The 18,673-nt window shown below is 45.7% G+C and overlaps 1 protein-coding gene across 7 annotated transcripts in view; it reads left to right on the plus strand.

The window, feature by feature from the left end:
• The window catches only part of ATP9B (ATPase phospholipid transporting 9B (putative)), a 226,465-nt gene that overhangs the window by 13,821 nt on the left and 193,971 nt on the right, over window positions 1-18,673 (plus strand). For all 7 annotated transcript variants that reach the window (XR_005530783.1, XR_005530782.1, XM_039245815.1 and 4 more), the window contains exon 2: window positions 6,697-6,870. Coding sequence is in view for 5 of the 7 variants with exons in the window: in XM_039245815.1 (XP_039101746.1) it covers window positions 6,697-6,870 (174 nt within the window). In the remaining 2 variants the exon portion in view is untranslated. The remainder of the gene's footprint in view (window positions 1-6,696; window positions 6,871-18,673) is intronic.

The following is an 18,673-nucleotide window of genomic DNA, read 5'->3' on the forward strand; positions in this document are numbered from 1 at the left end:
TATTCTCTCTTGTTTTCTGTTCTGTAGGGTTAAGCTTTAAAAACTGTTTGGTAGTGAAAGTAGATCGTGTTTTTAAGTTTCTATCTTTTATTTTAAACTTTTTCTTTTTTTAAAATTTATTTTAATGTTTTATTTCTGAGAGAGAGAGAGAGAGAGACAGTGTGAGCAGGGGAGGGTCAGAGAGAAGGGGAATCACAGACTCTGAAACAGGCTCCAGGCTCTGAGCTGTCAGCACAGAGCCCGACGCGGGGCTCGAACCCATGAACTGTGAGATCATGACCTGAGCCGCAGTTGGACGCTTAACCGACTGAGTCACCCAGGCGCCCCTTAAGCTTCTGTCTTTTAGGAAATGTTTTTATCGTTTTACATGTGTGTACCTGGGTCCTCTGTTTCCGAAGCGGGTGTTTTGGGTGCCCCACCCTGCATGGCGGTGCAGCCCGCCCACAGCCCTTACAGGAGCAGCAGCCGTAGTTACCTGGAAGGAGGCTGCTCTCTTTGTGCGGCTCCAGGGCCACAGTCGTCACGGCAGTCGTGGCCCAGCTTGAGGGGCCAGCCGTCCTTCGTGAGCGGTGTGCTGGCCCGCTGACCTTCCAGTGTGCCGCGGTCGTGCCGCTCCCCGCCGGGAGCCTGCGCCCGCAGCCCCGGGGCCCCGTCACCCTCCCGGCGCCGCGGGGGGACGGCTCGTCGGCTGCCACTGCCCTCATGGGCCTGTGAGGTAGAGGCTGCGTCTGTTACCGACCGTCGTGATTTCAGCGTGGGCGTGTGTGGGGGCCCAGCTCACAGGGGAGAGTGCAGACCCGGCACGGCCAGCTGGCTTTCAGAGCATTTGTTCGTGTTCCCGCAGTGATGTGGGGTGATCTTCCCCGGGCACTCAGCCAGTGTACTCTTTGTTCTCCGGTATTTTCTGACCTCCCGTGGTTTTTACTTGTAATATTTAATTACTGTGAGAGGAGGAGAAATATCTCCGTGGTTGGTGTTTGCTAAGGATTCGCTCATCTAGTCAGTCGTCTTCACCGTTTCATGGCGTGAGGACAGGCAGTCCCCACGTGTGCCAGGTGCCGGGTGCGGGTTCCGCGATGCCCGGTGTCTCTGCACCGAGGCGCTGAGAGCCGGGAGAGCCACAGTGCGGCTGCCACTCCTCTGGGTGTGGGACACAGGGGCCGTGCTTCACAGGCCGGGAGAGAGGAGGCCCCGCCAGGCTGGCTCCCAGCAGAGGCAGCAAAACCGTGCCGCTGGCTGCTCTGCGGGTACGTGTTTCCCGTTGCTTCTGTGCAGTGGCCAAAACAAAGTCGTATTTCCCACCTGTGTCAGCCGGACGGTGTGGTGTCCAGGTGGCCATAGGCCACGTCTCCTGTGGGCCTGCCGGACACACGACTGGAGGGTAAAGTCTCGTTTTCTTGCTTCAGAAAGAAAGAAGGTGTCTTTCTTGCTTGACCGGTTACTCGAGCGTAGTTAGAAGCTATTGCAGATCAGTGCGGGAGAGATGGACCCTTCGGGAGAGAATGGTGCCGCTTGTGTTGCGTAGAATGTATGTCCCTGCAGGACCCCGGATGTGGTCCCAAGTGCTCGCTGAAAATGGCGGGGTTTACGGACAGACCACTGGGAACCTCCCTTTTTTGTGACCACGTCGCTAACAGAAACACTCATAGCCCTGGTGACGTTTGCTGAAGAGGCACATTGAGTCCCCGGCCACTGAAGAGCTGCACCTGCGCCCAGCACGCACCGTGAGGAGGCTGAAGCCCCCGGGCCGCTGAGCGGGGCCACGGGGGGCCCCCCAGAGTGGGCACAGCTAAACTGAGCTTTCTATACGGGATGGGGGGCCACCTTAGCCATCGTTTGTAAGAAGTCCTGGGGGCCCGGGGGATAGCAAACGTGAATCGCTGCCAGGGACAAGATGTCGTTTTCTGCCCCGGAGTTAAGTGAAGGGTTCCATGTGTTCCTCCCCCGTCTCATGAGGCTGGGGTGCATTGCTTCCAGCGTGTTTGGTGCTGTTCGAGCACTCACGGTGGCAGGACTTTAAATTGCAGTTGGCAGTTATATTTCAAATGTTTCAGAGCTTGCGACTTTATGGGACAGTTACAGTTCAGGGAATCTTTGAAAGAATTCACGTAAAAATGGGGAGAGTTCTGTGCACAGACAATTTTCCCTGAAACATTATTTAGTGGGAAGGCCTGTCTTCTCTGTCCAACAGTAGGGAATAAATCAGTAACCTGTAACCTAGCTGTCCGCTTGCTGGGTTATTTTTAGTTACCAAATGTTAAAAAGATGGCAGAAGAAGCTTAGTTTGCAGGTTAGCATTGGCCTTATTGTCCGAGGACATCTTTTCTGTCATTGAATTCCACTGTTTGGATTCTTGACAGTGAGGCACCTGTTTCAAGAATAAAGTTTCATGAAGGTAGAGGCTTCCGGAATACTGCCTTCTGACCTTTGCACAGAATGCTAGTAGGCGCAGTACTGCCTGGCACCGTCTCCGCATGCCTGCCCACGCCCACACACACATACACACGCACACACGCACGGTAGTGTGTCAGCGTCCACTACACACGATTCCCTGGAGCACTGCTAGAAAGAGAGCTCATTTTGCACACGTGAAGCTTGTTACACGCTGTAGGAGCTGTATTTTAATAACATTTAGAACAGAATGGAAGTAATTGCACTGTTTCTGGATGTTCCTGACTATCTGGAGTAGCACTCATGCTTGTCATTTCCCTGAAAGCCTTCATTTCCAAAACGTTGGAGAGTCACAAGCAATCTAGAGAAGGAAGATAGTAATGGTGGTACAGAGGACCGTGTCCAGGGCACGACGGGTGTTGGACATATGGCAGGAAATAGATGGCGAGACCTGGATCCAAGAAACAACAGAACAACACTCAGACGTCAGTTTGGGTCTTAAATATTTTCCCCTTGAATACATTTTCCCCAGTTGCTCATTATGAGGTATTTCAAACATACAGAAACATCAAAACAGTGTTCTTTTACAAAGATTGAACAGCAGTGAATGTTACAACTCGATGGCTTTCTGTCTACACTGACCGTTCGTTCCTCAGTGCTCTGCAGGTAGGACCTTTAGCAGGGGCCTCCGCCTGAGAGGCTGGATTCTAAAGCCACGACACCATTGTCACAGCTGAGAAAATCAGCAGTAACTCCTAATATGGCATCTGCAGCTCATTTCAAGTATCTTCTGTCGTCTCAGTAATTTCTTTTCTTCCAAACTGGTACGACACACAACATGTCATTTTCTGTTTTAGAGTGCAGAATTCAGTGGTATTGGGTATATACCCCCAGGGTTGTACAGCCACCACCACTGTGTACTTCTGGAACATTCCCAGAAATGTCTTGTGTAGGCTTTTTTTCAGTTGAGGTTCTTTTTGTGTGTGTGTGTGTTTAATTTAATTTATTTAATTAATTAATTTATTTTTACAGATAGTTTATTTTTTTGTTTTTTTGTGTGTTTAATTTAATTTATGTATATATATTTTTACAAACAGTTTATTTTTTCAATCGAGGTTCTAATCAGGGTTTAACTATATCACTTGGCTACATCTTTTTAATTTCTTTTAAGTTGGAGAAATCTTTGCACTGTTTTTCTTTCTCTTAATGACTATGTGGTGTTTTTGAGGAGTCCAGGTTGGTGTTTGTGGTGCATCCCGGGTGTGGATTAGTAGTACTTCCTGGAGCCTGGCCGTGCTCTTGATTTTGTTTGCTTCTGCCACCTGAGAACCGGCCAGAGCTGCCCCAGAGTCCAGCGCTCCCGATGCCAGCGCAGGCCGCTTGCAGAGTTTCCTGTGTCCCGGGGTGGCTGCGGGTTTCTGTTCCTGATGTGTTCCCGCGGGACACTGGTGACGCTGTGGCGATGGCACCTTCAGGACCACCTGGAGACTGGGTGGTTAAGTGAACGTGCTGGGGAGGCTGGTCTGCTCCGTCGCTGTCACCTCAGCAGGCAGGGGGCAGGCTGTCCGCTGGCCAGCCGTCCTGGGTGTGAGTCCACGTCAGGGTGGAGATCTCTAGAACTTTTTGCCATTCCTGACTTTCCATTCCAGCTGTGAGGGATTTGTGATGCTTCTCCAGCATCACGTACTGTTCTGGTTTTTGCCCCCCAAGCACTGCTGGATTTCCCAGATACATTTCTGTCATTGATTCTTAAATTTCTTGATGGCCAGAGAACATACTTTGATTGCAGTTCGTTCTCTAAGGTGTATTCGTTTGTATCGGGGCCCAGGATGCGGCCCGTGAGGGCGAGTGCTCACTAGGCACTTGACGAGGACTCCGCCGCGGAGGGCTGAGTGTTCGTAGGTGCCGGTCAGGGCAGGTGCACCGGCGGTGCTGGCATCCTTTCTGATGTGACGTTTCTTCTGTCAGCGACCGAGAGACGAGTTGGGAGGCCTTCGGGCAGTACTGAGGATTTGTCCGTCTCTCCTTCTGCTTATGTCCTTCACATCTGGTGTACTTTGAAACTGCTGCTAAGTGTGTGCACACAGGATTGCTGGGGCTTACTGGGGTTTGCTCGTTTGTCGTTATGTAATGTCATTTATCCTGGGCGGTTCTTCCATTTCATTTTTTGATGTTGTCTTTGTCTTACGGTACAGTTGCTACTTTTCTTCCTTTGAAAGAGGGCTTGTGTTGTATCCTTTTCTTTTTTTTTTACTTTTAGTCTTTTAACTTATGTGCCTTTATACTTAAAATGTTTTATTATTTTGTAGATGGTGACTTTTGTCTTCCAGGAGACATTTGGCAACATCTGGAGACCTTATTGTTGCAACGGCGGGGGGGGGGGGTGTGCTCCCACTGGTATCAGGTGCGTAGTCCCTGATGATGTTGCACGTTGCGCGGTGCACAGGATGGCTCCGCCAGCAGGGAATCATGTGAGCCCGGGTGTTAAGGGCGCCGCCGCTGAGAAGCCCCGCTGTACGGACTGCAGTGTGCGTCGCTGACCTCCACTGTCAGCTTTTTACACCTGCTGTAGACTGTGGAACCGCCCACTCCTTACAGTGTGGCAGTCATGTTTGTTCACGTCCGTTTGTGTCGAAAACTTCACTGGATGATGTGACTGTGATTTCCAGTCATCCGTTTAAAGAATTTCGTGTTGGTTTTCATTCCCGAAATTACAAGTTTCCTGTTTGTATCATTTTCCTTCATCTTGAAACTTTCCTTAGCATCCTTTTGTAGTAGGTCTGATGCTGACATAGCCTCCGAGTTTTATCCTTCCTCTGAGGATGTTTTCGTTTTGCCTTCGTTCCTGGAGGCTCTTTTTGCTGCAGATAGAATTCTAGGTGGATCCTGCTTGTTTCAGCACTTGGACGCGGAGCCCTGGCCTCTGTCTGTCTCCATGAGAAGTTCATGGGTGTTGGAGCTGATGTTCCTTTATGTGTAATGAGTCCTTTTTCTCTGGCTGCTTCCAAGAAAATTCCTTTATCTTTGCTGTGAGTCGTTTGGTCACGATACACTTTGTCTGATTTTGACTTCATCCTGTTTTGGGTTTGCTGTTGTCTGTAAGTGGATTGTGGTGTTGTCTGGCCCTCATTTAGGCCACAGTTATGAGTTTGGGTTGGTTTTATTTGTCTTCTGTAAAGTCAGTGGACTTTTTCAGTTTAAACTGTCGCTATCTCACAGGAACACAGAAATCTCTTATTTTTAAAATCGGGATGGGGCGCCTGGGTGGCTCAGTCGGTTAAGTGTCTGGCTTCAGCTCAGGTCATGATCTCGTGGTTTGTGGGTTTGAGCCCCGCGTCGGGTTCTGTGCTGACAGCTGGCTCAGAGCCTGGAGCCTGTCTTCGAATTCTGTGTCTCCCTCTCTTTCTGTTCCTCTCCTGCTCACGCTGTCTCTCTCCCTCTCAAAAATAAATAAAACATAATTCTTTTTTTAAATCGGGGTCATGCCTACCATGAAGGCTAGATGTAAAATTAGTAAGATAGCATTTGTTGACTCTCCATTATACTTTCTAACAAATTGTTGGTTCTCAAAGTAAGCTTTTATTTGTTGAAGATAAATGTGTCCATGATTTAGGAAAGATAAAATGGACATTTGATAATAGGCTGCCTGTTTTTGGAATTGAAAGAGGATTATTGGACTCTAAAAGGGATGCTGGTTGTGGAGGAAATTATTTAATTGAATAGAGACAGAGAATAAGTACATGTGGGATGTAGTATTCTTGCTGTGTGTGTCAAATTTGACAACAAACCAGGGGGTCCAGGTTCCTGCCTTTGACCCTAAGATACCTACGTAGGTCAAAAGTCACTTCCACGACTTTGATTGATGAGTGTAAAGTTGGCCAGATTTTACATCCCATCAGTCTGGACAACTATTGAGATGTGACCTGAATATATACGTTTTTTGCTAATAATAGTATTATAGATGATGAACTTTTTCATATTCCTGAATTGAACGCTGAGTGGGTGGTACTGTTGAGCTGACCGTTTGTGCTGATGGCTGTGGGGGCTCTCCTCACAGCATGGTCACGTTGGCTTCCTTGGGCAGCCTCTTTCTTTTTTGCTTATTACTCTGGCTAGGTAAGATTTTTGCAAAGGAGAGTAGCATCCATTATTTATAATGGTTTGCCTCCACCACGGACAGCATAGTTTGAGGAAAAAAGAAAAGTGTGATCAGCAAAATTGGACCAGCTCTTGTCCTAAACGATACCCTTCCCATGACGGAGGCCTGCGTGGCCTGCCTCAGCGCTCTGCTCTCGCCTTCCCCAGGTACCAGCTGGAAGATGAGTCTGCCCCTTTGGATGAAATGCCGCTAATGATGTCTGAAGAAGGCTTTGAGAACGACGAGAGTGATTACCACACGTTGCCGCGAGCGAGGGTCACGCGGAGAAGAGGAGGTCTGGAGTGGTTTGTCTGCGGAGGCTGGAGGCTCCTCTGTACCAGGTGTGCTATCTGCTGCTGCCTCATTTCCTGTGCGCCGAGCTTCTGTAGTTAAGACATTTGTAAGCTTAGCTTCTAACATATTTACTTTTATATCAAACTAAAGGAGACAGTCTGAATGAAATGACATCATGGAGAGTGATAATCATTAGTCAGAACCAAACAGGCTCATCAGAAAGGGACCAAAAGCCAAATTCACTTTTTTTATGGTACATTTTAATGTTTAGAAGATGGAGAAAATTAGTAGTTTTGTAATGCATGATAGAATCAATTCTGGTTACCATATCAGCATTTATGAGCTGTGTTCCCTGCCATCTGTAGTTATACTGTGTCCAGAAAGGTAAGTATGCGCCTGTGAAATGTAATGTATTAACACCGTAGCTACCTATGTGTGTTATTGACCGGACTGCTTTGACTTGGAGTAAGTAAGATTCTGCTGTGAATTTAACCAGAGAGAAATGGAAGGTAAGGACTGCTTATACTTTATTTCTTTATTTTATTAAAAAAAAAATTTTTTTTAATGTTTTATTTATTTCTAGGAGAGAGAGAGACAGCGTGAGCAGGGGAGGGTCAGAGAGAGAGGGAGTCACAGACCGAACCAGGCTCCAGGCTCTGAGCTGGCAGTTAGCACAGAGCCCGACGCAGGGCTCGAACCCACGAACCGCGAGATCATGACCTAAGCGAAAGTCGGATGCTTAACCGACTAAGCCACCCAGGCACCCCTATTTCTTTATTTTTTTAAAAAAATGTTTATTCTTGAGAGAGAGAGAGCTAGAGAGACAGTGTGATTGGGGGAGGGCCAGAGAGCGAGGGAGACACAGAATTCGAAACAGACTCCAGGCTCTGAGCTGTCAGCACAGAGCCCGATGCGGGGCTCGAACCCACGAACCGTGAGATCATTACCTTACCGGAAGTCGGACGCTTAACCAACTGAGCCACCCAGATGCCCCAGGACTGCTTATACTTTAAACAGGTTCACTTGTGGTTGACAAAAATAGCATTAAATCTGTTCACCTTTGGGGCGCCTGGGTGGCTTAGTCGGTTAAGCGTCCGACTTTCACTTAGGTCATGGTCTCGCGGTTGTGGGTTTGAGCCCCGCGTCGGGCTCTGTGCTGACTGCCAGCTCAGAGCCTGGAGCCTGTTTCAGTCTGACTCCCTCTCTCTCTGACCCTCCCCTGCTCACGCTCTCTCTCTCAATCTCTCTCCTAGAAATAAATAAAAAACAAAAAACAAAACAAAAAAAAACATTAAATCTGTTCACCTTTGACTTTAGCGTCTGGTGTGTGAAACCACGCTCTGTAAGGACACTTTGCCACTGACTGTTCTCCAGCCCCGGGGACAGGCAGGGCAAGATTACAGCTGACCAATGCCAACGTAACTTGAACAGAGTATGTAAAAGAAATTACAGCTTTTCTAGTCTTTTTGCTGTTCACCGTTTGTGGTCAGTGCCTTTCTTACAGTCATGAACTTCTATCCCTTTGCCCATCAAAAGAATATACATAATTGTAGAAAGATATCTTATTTATCATCCTTTTTATCCCTTTAGAAGTTTGCAAAAAGATGTTTTGACAACTGATTTGATTTCAGGGTCAGCTCATGCAGTGGTATTCAGGCAGTGTTCCCTGGGCTCCAGGGGCTCTGAGGAGTCCCTCAGAGACACAACACAGGCAGCTCCTCAGGAAGTCCGGTCAGGAAGTGGCCCCAGCAGCACTTCGGCCTACGTACCCCCCTTTCTGCTTCCAATTGGTGTCTGTCTTTATCTTTCTTACCTGTTGTAAGCTTTTCATATGAAGGAGGAATTTGGAAATCGATGACTTGTGTAACATTTCCAGGTTAAAGAGCCAGTATCCCCTCAGTGTTCCCTGTGGGCGCTTACGAGCTGCAGAGTTCTTTCGCCAGCGGTTGCAGGGCTGTGCGGGGCTGTTCTGTTTTGTTTTCCTCCTGCCAGTTGTGATGCTTTGTGCTTTTCAGGGGATTTGTCTTTCTTCAAATATATAAATTCCTGTGATGTAAGATGAATGAGGCTTTGTAGGGATGTCATGTGTTTTTTTACTCCTGATATTGTTATTTGTCTCTCTCTCCCTTTTTCCTCTTAATCTTGACAGGAGATTATCAGTTTCATTCTTTTCAAGGAGCCAAACTTCTGGTGGTATCTTTGCTTTTGAAATTTTAAACATTTATCTTTTTAAAAAATTTTTATTTTTTAATGTTTTATTTATTTCTGAGAGAGAGAGAGAGAGAGAGAGACGGCATGAACAGGGGAGGGTCAGAGAGAGAGAGGAAGACACAGAATCTGAAACAGGCTCCAGGCTCTGAGCTGTCTGCACAGAGCATGACGCGGGGCTTGAACCCACAAACCATGAGATCATGACCTGAACTGAAGTCGGACGCTTAACCGACGGAGCCACCCAGGTGCCCCTAAACTTTTTTCTTGAAATAAATCCAAACTTCTAGGAAAGTTGCAAGAATAGAGCAGAGAATTCCTATATGCCGTTTGCCCAAGTTCACTCATTTTTAATCTTTTGCCATGTTTATTTTCCCATTTTCGTCACCTCTGACCGTTATTTTCTGAGTCATTTCATTTCAGACTAGGTTGCTTCTTCATTCCTTTCTTTACATCTTCGTACTTGAGCGTGTGCTTCGTAGGAGGAGGGCATTTTCCTCCCTGACCGTCACACAATTGCCGTGTTCTGCAGGCGTAGTGTGGTACCGTGCCTTCCGCCTGCTGTCCCCATCCTGTCCTCTGTCATGCACCGCCTCCCTGGGCCGGTGAGGCCACTCGGTGGCATGCCTGTGCAGTCTCCATTAATCTGGAATCGTTCTCACCGTTTGTCTTTTATTCCATTGACATTTTTGAGGACTGCAGGCCAGGTATTTTGTACGTTGCAAAGTTTGGTTTGTCTGAGGTTCCTCGCTGTGGATTCAGTTTCGATGTTCCCTGCGAAGTGCTGCTGTAGCAGAGGTACTGTGAACGTAGGGTGCTTGCTTCCTGTTTCATTATCTTCTGGTTTTCCCATAGTTTTTTCTCATACTTTGAGTTTAATTTGCTATTCTTTATCCTAGGTTCCTAAGATGAGCATTGCACTTTTTTCTTTTTTAAAAATAGATGCATTTAAGTTTTGGTACATGGTATATTCATTATCATTTCAAAATATATTACAATTTGCATTGTCATTTCTGCTTCCGTTGATGCTCAATTTAGAACCATTCTGCTTAATTTCTAAACAGCCAGGAATTTTCCTAATTATCATTTTGTAATTGACTGTTGTCTTAATTTCACCACGGCCAGAGAATGTACTTACGATTTTTTAAAATTTCAGTCTTTGTAATGTGTTGAAACTTGCTTTATGATTCATCACATATGGACAGTGTTGGTTAATTTTCCATGTGTATTGAAAATAATTTGTATTTTTTTGTTGTTGAGTGTGTTGCTCGGTATGTCAGTGAGTTGTATCAGTCAGTGGTCTTGGTTGAATCCTCTATTCCCAGAGTTTGCTGGTGTATCAGTTATGAGAAGCTTCTATGGGTCTCCCCACATCGGTGAGGATGTGTCTCCTGCTTTAAATGATGTCAGTTTTGCTTTATGTATTTTAGAGTATGTTATTAGGTGATGCAAGTGTGGGATTACTAATTTACCGTTGGCTTGATCTTTATCTCTAATGATATTTTTTCTATGCATGCATATATCTGACTTCAGTACAATGGTACCAGCTTTATTTTCATTTTTTAATTTTAATTCTAGTTAATTTACAGTGTTACATTCGTTTCAGGTGTACAATATAGTAATTCAGCAGTTGCATCCATCACTGTGTGCACATCACGACAGGTATGCTCCCTTAATCTGCATCACCTGTTTCATGCCCCACCCTCACCCCTTGGTGACCATCAGATTACTCTCTATTGTTAAGGGTCTGTTCCTTTTTTTTAATTATTTTATTTTTTCAATGTTTTAATTTATTTCTGAGTGACAGAGAGAGAGAGAGCAAGAGAGAGAGAGCAAGAGAGCGTGAGCAGGGGAGGGTCAGAGAGAGAGGGAGACAAAGAATCTGAAACAGGCTCCAGGCTCTGAGCTGGCAGTCAGCACAGAGCCCGACGCGGGGCTTGAACCCATGAACTGTGAGATCATGACCTGAGCCAAAGTCGGATGCTTAACCCACTGAACCACCCGGGCGCCCCTAAGGATCTGTTTCTTGATTTGTCTCTTTTCCTCCCTCCCTTTCTCTGTCAGTAGCAGCTTTCTTTGACTTGTATTTGCATCATGTATAATTTTCATTCTTTGTTTTATTAAAAAATATGTTTCTTTTGAAATAATAATAGCTTCACAGAGAATTGCAAAGTCAGTATAGAGGGTCTCACCTGCCTTCCTCCAGTTTCCCCGCAGTGGTTGCATGTTATGTCACTCTTGTGTAGCGTCAGACCGGGAGGCTGGCTGTGCTGCACGCCGGGTGGAGTTCACTCACTTTACTACACATGTGGGGTTGCGAGGCCCCCAGGGCAGCAACAGCACAGAGCCGCCCCCTCGCCACAGCTGTCTCCTGTGCGCTGCCGCTTGCGGCCCTGCTCCTCCCCTGAGCCGGGCCGAGGCTCTGTCAACCACTGGTCCGTTCTCTAGCTCTGTAAGTTTGGTTGTGAGGGTGTTCAGTAACTGCAAACATTTGGTCTATGAATTTTGGAGATTGGCTTGTTCAGTCAGCACAGTGCCCTGAGATCCATCCCGGCTGTGGTGTGGTGATGGCTTGTTTCGTGCCGAGTGGCAGTCGTGGGATGGATGAATGTTTGCCGGACCATTCGCCTTGCAGAACATTTACATTGTTTCAGGTGTTTGGACGTTAGGAGTAGAGCTGCTGTGAACGGGAACCGTCGTGTGCAGGGGTTGTGTGTGGACCTGTTTCATTTCTCTGGGAAACCCGTGCAGGAGCACAATTGCGGGGCGATGTAGGTATGTGTTCCGTTTGCTAAGAAATGACTGAACTATTTCCCAGACTGGTGGTGCCATTTTGGATCCCGCCAGCGGTGTGCGCGGGCTTCAGTGCCACCTTGTCAGCACTTGCTGCCCCTGGCTCTGTTCTGCTGCTGCCGTAATACGTGTGTGCTGATGGCTCACTGCTCTTAATTTGCATCTTCTAAATGACTAGTGAGATTATCCTATTTGCCGTTGGTATATCTTGTTCAGTGTTTCTTTAGGTGTATTCCTTTTTCTTGGTTTTGTTTTTCTGTTGAGTTTTGAGAGTTCTTCATATATACATATTTTAAGTTTCATTTATTTATTACTTATTCATTTATTTTTAAAATCTTTTAAAAATTTCTTTTAATGTTTACTTTTGAGAGAGACAGAGAGAGATGGGGAGTGAACATGTGCACAAGCAGGGGAGGGACAGAGAGAGGGAGACAACAGAATCTGAAGCAGCCTCCAGGCTCTGAACTGTCAGAGCCCAGTGTGGGGTTCGAACCCACAAACTGTCAGATCATGCATGACCTGAGCCTAAGTCAGACACTTAATTGACTGAACCACCCATGTGCCCCTTAAATTTTTTTAAATTAAAAAATTTATTTTTTTTGAGAAAGAGAGCATGTGGGAGAGGGACAGAGAGAGAGGGAGACACAGAATCCAAAGTAGGCTCCAGTCTCTGAGCTGTCAGCACAGACCTGACGTGGAGCTCAAACCCACGAACCTCAAGATCATGACCTGAGCCAGAGTGGATGCTGAACCGACTGAGCCCCCCAAGCACCCCATGACATGATATTTTACATTTTGGTTTCCACATATTCATTGCTGGTGTACAGAGCTAGAGGTGAATTTTGTGTTTGTTTTTTATCCTGCAACCTTGCTGAACTTACTATTAGTGCTAAGAGTGTTTTTTTTTTTTTTTAGTAATTTTCTACATAAAGTTACATCATCTGCAAATAGAGACAGTTTTATTTCTTCTCTTAAGTCTATATGCCTTTTATTTTCTTTTTTTGCCTATGGGTCTGTCTGGAACATACGCTTTTATGTGAATCAGTATTGGTGGGGGAACCTTTTTGCTTTCTCTTCTTTCTTTCTTTTTTTTTCTTTTTTGCAGGAGTGCAAGCAAGAGAGAGGCAGAGGGAGAGAGAAAGAATCCCAAGCAGGCTCCGTGCCCAGTGTGGAGCCCAGTGAGGCGTTGAGTCCTAGAACCCTGGGATCATGACCTGAGCCACAGTCAGGAATTAGGTGTTCAGCTGACTGAGCCACCCAGATGCCCCCTCTAGCCCCCGCCTTCTTGCCTCGTGTTCCAGTCTTTGGGGGGAAAGCTTTCAGTATTTCGCCACTAAGTATAATGTGAGCTGTGGCTTTGTTTGTTTTTTTAAATAGATTTCTCATCTAAAACTATCGATAGTTTTCTTATTTAAAATCTCTCTTGGGAGGGGGGGTCCCTGGGGGCTCAGTCAGTTGAGCGTCCGACTTCGGCTCAGGTCATGATCTCAGGCTTGTGCGCTCGAGCTCCGTGTCGGGCTCTGCGCTGACAGCCCAGAGCCTGGAGCTGCTTCAGATTCTGTGTCTCTCTTTTCTCTGCCCGTCCCCTGTTCATGCTCTGTCTGTGTCTCTCAAAAATAAACATTAACAAAAAATTAAAAAAAATAAAATCTCTTTTGGGGGGCGCCTAGGTGGCTCAGTCGTCCAAGTGTCTGAATTCGCCTCACGTCATGATCTCGTGGTCTGTGAGTTTGAGGCCCGTATTGGGTTCTGTGCTGACAGTTCAGAGCCTGGAGCCCGTTTCAGATTCTTTTTCCCTCCTCCTCTGCCCCTCCCCCACTCGCACTCTGTCTCACTCTCAAAAATGAATAAACGTTAAAAAAACACTTTTTTTGAAAAATCTCTCTTGTATTGGGCTGGTGTAGTGCAAACAGTTCTGTCAGATTCAGAAACAGCATCTAGAGATACGGATTTGAGAGTCCTATCATTTGTCGTAGCGGAAGCCACTTGGAAGGATGGTTTCTGAACGTGCAGTGTGCAGTGGGACTTGTGGCCTAGGTCTATGAAAAATAAAGGGAAGGGCCACCTAGGGGGGAAGGACAGTTTGGGAAAGGAAGACTAGTAGCCGTTCTCTTAGACAGGCAGAGGGTAGGGGTGAGAGAAGTTGTGGTGGAGATGACTTTTGTCTTTTTTTTTCTTTTTAATTAAGAAAAATTTATATTAGAGAGAGTGTGCATGCAAGCTGGGGAGGGACAGAAGGAGAGAGAGAGAACCCCAAGCAGCCTCTACACTGGGCCCCAGAGTCCGATGTCGGGCTTGATTTTACGAACCGAGAGATCATGACCTGAGTGGAAATCGTGAATCAGACTCTTGACCGACTGAGCCCCCAGTGCCCCCAGGATGACTTTTGCCTTGTCCTTAGTTGGGAACATGGAGTCATTTGAGTGAGGAGAGGACCAGGATCCAGATGAGGACTGACAACCTGGGCAAATCGGTCATGGCCTTGGTAGAGAGATGCTCACCGAGAAAGGAAAGCCGGTGGTGATGCAAAGGGTCCTTGGGGACTTGGTGGTGGACGTGTGGCTGGGGAAGCTGGGAGGGGATGGTGGCCAGGGTTGTGCACTGAGGCGACAGCCACAGCAGAGGACTGTGGGTGGAGCCGCTGCCACAGTTCGTGGCTGTGGTGTGTGCTGCACAAGTGTGTGTGCTCATTGGTGTGGAATGTGGGGTGGAGTGGGCTCGGTGCTGGCGGTCGTTTCCCGTCCTGGAGCGGGGCACTCTCACCACTGTTTAAGCTCAAGACTGGATGAGGCTCTGGGGCGCCTGGGTGGCTTAGTCGGTTAAGCGTCCAACTTTCGCTTAGGTCATGTACTCGCGGTTCGTGGGTTCGAGCCCCGCGTCGGGCTCTGTGCTGACTGCCAGCTCAGAGCCTGGAGCCTGCTTCAGTCTGTGACTCCCTCTCTCTCTGACCCTCCCCTGCTCACGCTGTCTCTCTCTCTCTCTCCTAGAAATGAATAAAAATATTAAAAAAAAAAAAAAAAAAAAAAGACTGGATGAGGCTCTTTTGTGATGGTTTAGGGCCAAGGCGGAAATTGAACCAGAGTCCGACTGACAAACCGAAGCCCTTGCCCTCTGCTCTGTGGCCTGGGCGGGGGGCGCCAGTGAGAAGGTGTGCTCCACGTAAGACCCTGGTTGGCGGTGTCACGTGGGTAAAGGTCCGGTCTCATCACCCCAGGGGGAAACCGACATGAAGATGGCTGGAATGGGGAAGGCTGAGGACCTGTGTCTGGGGTGCGCGGAGAAGCACCGGATGACAGAGGAGCCGTCAGAGGTGGGGGGCTGTACCGACAGGCACAGACTGTGAGGATCCGGGCGGTGTCGTGTCTGTCGTGTGCACTGTGGGAGGGCCTGTGCATTAGGTGGTACTTGGCTATGCTGTCAAACAGTTGTCATGGCAGGTGTCCCTTCATAGTGTTGAATACATTGTTGAGTTCATGATTCTTGGTCTTTTACAGGGTTTTGTTTTCACCAAACGGAGCATAGCCAAATTTTGGCTGTCATTTGCAATATATTACTTTTTTTAAAAGAAAATATTAAGACTTTATTTGCAAATGTAGATGTTTCAAAAACACCTATGTTTTAGGGACATTAAAATAGCTCAATAGACTATTGGTAAGGTCTTCTTGTTGATAAACGGTGATCACGTAGGAAAAGCTAACGGAACAGGGTTGGCAGGTTCTAATCAGTCTGTGTGGCGCTAAATTGTCACACCTTCCTTGTTCAGTGGATATCTGCTCTCCTGAAAAATTGCCGCGTAAATGAAAACTGTACCACACACAACAGAATGTACCTTTAGCAACTCAGTTTTATTTTCTTAATTTCTTACAAATTTTCATTTTTGAATGTTTGCTACTTTTTCATCCCTTAAAGGTCAGACATTATAAAATTCAGTGTTAACTGGGGGCCCGAGGATGGCTCAGTTGGTTAAGCGTCCGACTTCGGCTTAGGTCATGATTTTGTGGTCCATGAGTTCAAGCCTCACAATGGGCTCTCTGCTGACAGCTCAGAGCCTTGAGCCAGCCTCAGATTCTGTGTCTCCTTCTCTCTCTGCCCCTCCCCCATGCTCTCTCTGTTTCTCAAAAATGAATAAATGTTAAAAAAGTAAAAATAAAATTCAGTGTTAACTAACATTATTACATGATGGATCAGCAAGTAGAAGACACGTAACATTAGTTTAATTGCAGGAGGAAATTTGAACATTGCAATGAAAGTCAGCAGCAAATAACAATAAAGAATTGTAAATATTTCAGCTAGATTGAAACTAATCCTAAGTTATTAATATTTTGACGTATTTCTATTTGTAGACTTGGATTAGTGAGGCTTATTTTAAAATTATTTGTCGCCTGGGTGGCTTAGTCGGTTAAGCGTCCGACTTTCGCTTAGGTCATGATCTCACGGTTCGTGGGTTTGGGCCCCGCGTCGGGCTCTGTGCTGACTGCCAGCTCGGAGCCTGGAGCCTGTTTCAGTCTGTGACTCCGTCTCTCTCTCTCTCTCTCTCTCTCCTAGAAATAAATTAAAAAACATTAAAAAAAAATAAAATTATTTGTCTTAATTTTAGCAACTGAGTAAGCTTTAATTTCTTGATGGCTTGCGAACTGCTTTCTCATTTTTATTATTTGGTAAAAATCCCAGCCCTGACACAGAAAAGTTTTCTGTAATCCTTTAAGACTTTGAATGTCCTTCATGTGAGTTACTGTGGTGCACGTCAGTGTGGTAGTTCTCTGGTGGCAGTGCTGTCCTCACAACTGTTAGGTCTCACTCCTTACCAGAAGTCACTCTGTCCTCGAGAAAGTGGAACTCTTGGGGGTATTTTCATGTGAACCGTGTGGGGTTGGGAGGGCCGTCACGTTCTGGGGTTATTCCTGTTCTAAATGGTCTCTGTTCTTCCAAGACTCAGCAGCACATTTGGGGCGCAGAAGTGTGGAGAAATGCTGATAGTAGTGTGCTGCTCTGGGCTTGGTAACCAAAGTTAACTGTTAGATATAATAAATGTCTCCTTTTTTTTTTTAATTTGAAAAGAGACTTTCTAGACTTGGGGACTTATTTAATTATGGCTATTTAAAGCTTTAGTAGATAGGATCTTGGTATATAAAGATACTTCGTTTAATATTAGAGTTCTACTTGGATTATAGAGGTATTGGTGAAAAACTACTAATCCTAAAATGTTTTAAGAAAAAGTGTAATTTGTGCAGTAGTGGACTTAGTTTTTTTTTTTTTTTAATATAAATCCAAGTTACTTGTCTAATAATAATTTCAGGAATAGAATTTAGTAATTTGTCACTTATATATAACATCCACCTCTCATCCCAACAAGTGCCCTCCTTAATGCCCCTCACCTCTTTAGCCCTTCCCTCCACCCAACACCCCTCCAGCAACACTCAGTTCGTTCTATGTATTTAAGAATCTCTTATGGTTTGTCTCCCTCTCTGTTTTTATATTATTTTTGCTTCTCTTCCCTCCCTTCCCTTATGTTCATCTGTTTTGTATCTTAAATACCACGTATGAGTGAAATCATATGATATTTGTCTTTTCTGTCTGAACTAATTTTGCTTAGCATAATGCACTTTAGTTCCATCCACATTGTTGCAAATGGCAAGATTTCATTCATTTTGATCGCCAAGTAACATTCCATTTTATATAAATTTACCACATCTTCTTATCCATTCATCTACTGGTGGACACTTGAGCTCTTTCCATACCTTGGCCATTGTTGATCATGCTGCTGTAAACATTGGCGTGCATTCGTCCCTTTGAATCAGCACTCCTGCATCCTTTGAGTAAATATGTAGTAGTGCAGTTGCTGGGTTGTAGGATAGTTCTAGTTTTAATTTTTTGAGGAACCTCCATACTGGTCCAGAGTGGCTGCATCAGTGTGCATTCCCACCAGCAGTGCAAAACCGGTTTTCCCCTTTCTCTGCATCCTCACCAAAATCTGTTGTTACCTGAGTTGTTAATTTTAGCCATTCTGACATGTGTGAGGTGGTATCTCATTGTGGTTTTGATTTGTATTTCCCTGATGATGAGTGATGTTGAGCATCTTGTCATATGTCAGTGGGCCATCTGGATGTCTTCTTTGGAGAAGTGTCTATTCATGTCTTTTGCCCATTTCTTCACTGGATTATTTGTTTATTGGGTGTTGAGTTTGATAAGTTCTTTATAGATTTTGGTTACTAACCCTTGATCTGATGTCATTTGCAAATATCTTCTTCCATTCCTTTGGTTGCCTTTAGTTTTGATGATTGTTTCCTTTGCTGTGCAGAAGATTTTTATTTTGCTGAATTACCAATAGTTTATTTTTGTTTTTATTTCCCTTGCCCTCAGAGACCTATCAAGTAAGAAGTTGCTGTGGCTAAGGTCAAAGAAAAGTTGTTGCTTGTTTTCTCCTCTAGGATTTTGATGGCTTCCTGTCTTAACGTTTAGGTTTTTCATCCATTTTGAGTGTATTTTTGTATATAGTATAAGAGAATGGTTCAGGTTCATTCTTCTGCATGTCCCTGTTCAGTTTTCCCAGCACCATTTGTTGAAGAGACTCTTTGTTTTCCGTTGGATATTCTTTCCTGTTTGTTAAAGATCAGTTGGCCATAGGTTTGTGGGTCCATTTTTGGGTTCTCTGTTCTGTTCCATTGGTCTATGTGTCTGTTTTTGTGCCAGTACCATACTGTATTGATTATTATAGCTTTGTAATACAGCTTCAAGTCTGGAATTGTGATACCTCCAGCTTTGGTTTTCTTTGTCAGTATTGCTTTGGCTATTTGGGGTCTTCCCCAGTTCCATACAGATTTTAGGATTGTTTGTTCTCCTCTGTGAAGA

This window comes from Hyaena hyaena, unplaced genomic scaffold, assembly GCF_003009895.1.
Source record: "Hyaena hyaena isolate Hyena2069 unplaced genomic scaffold, ASM300989v1 scaffold_267, whole genome shotgun sequence".
NCBI lineage: Eukaryota > Metazoa > Chordata > Mammalia > Carnivora > Hyaenidae > Hyaena > Hyaena hyaena.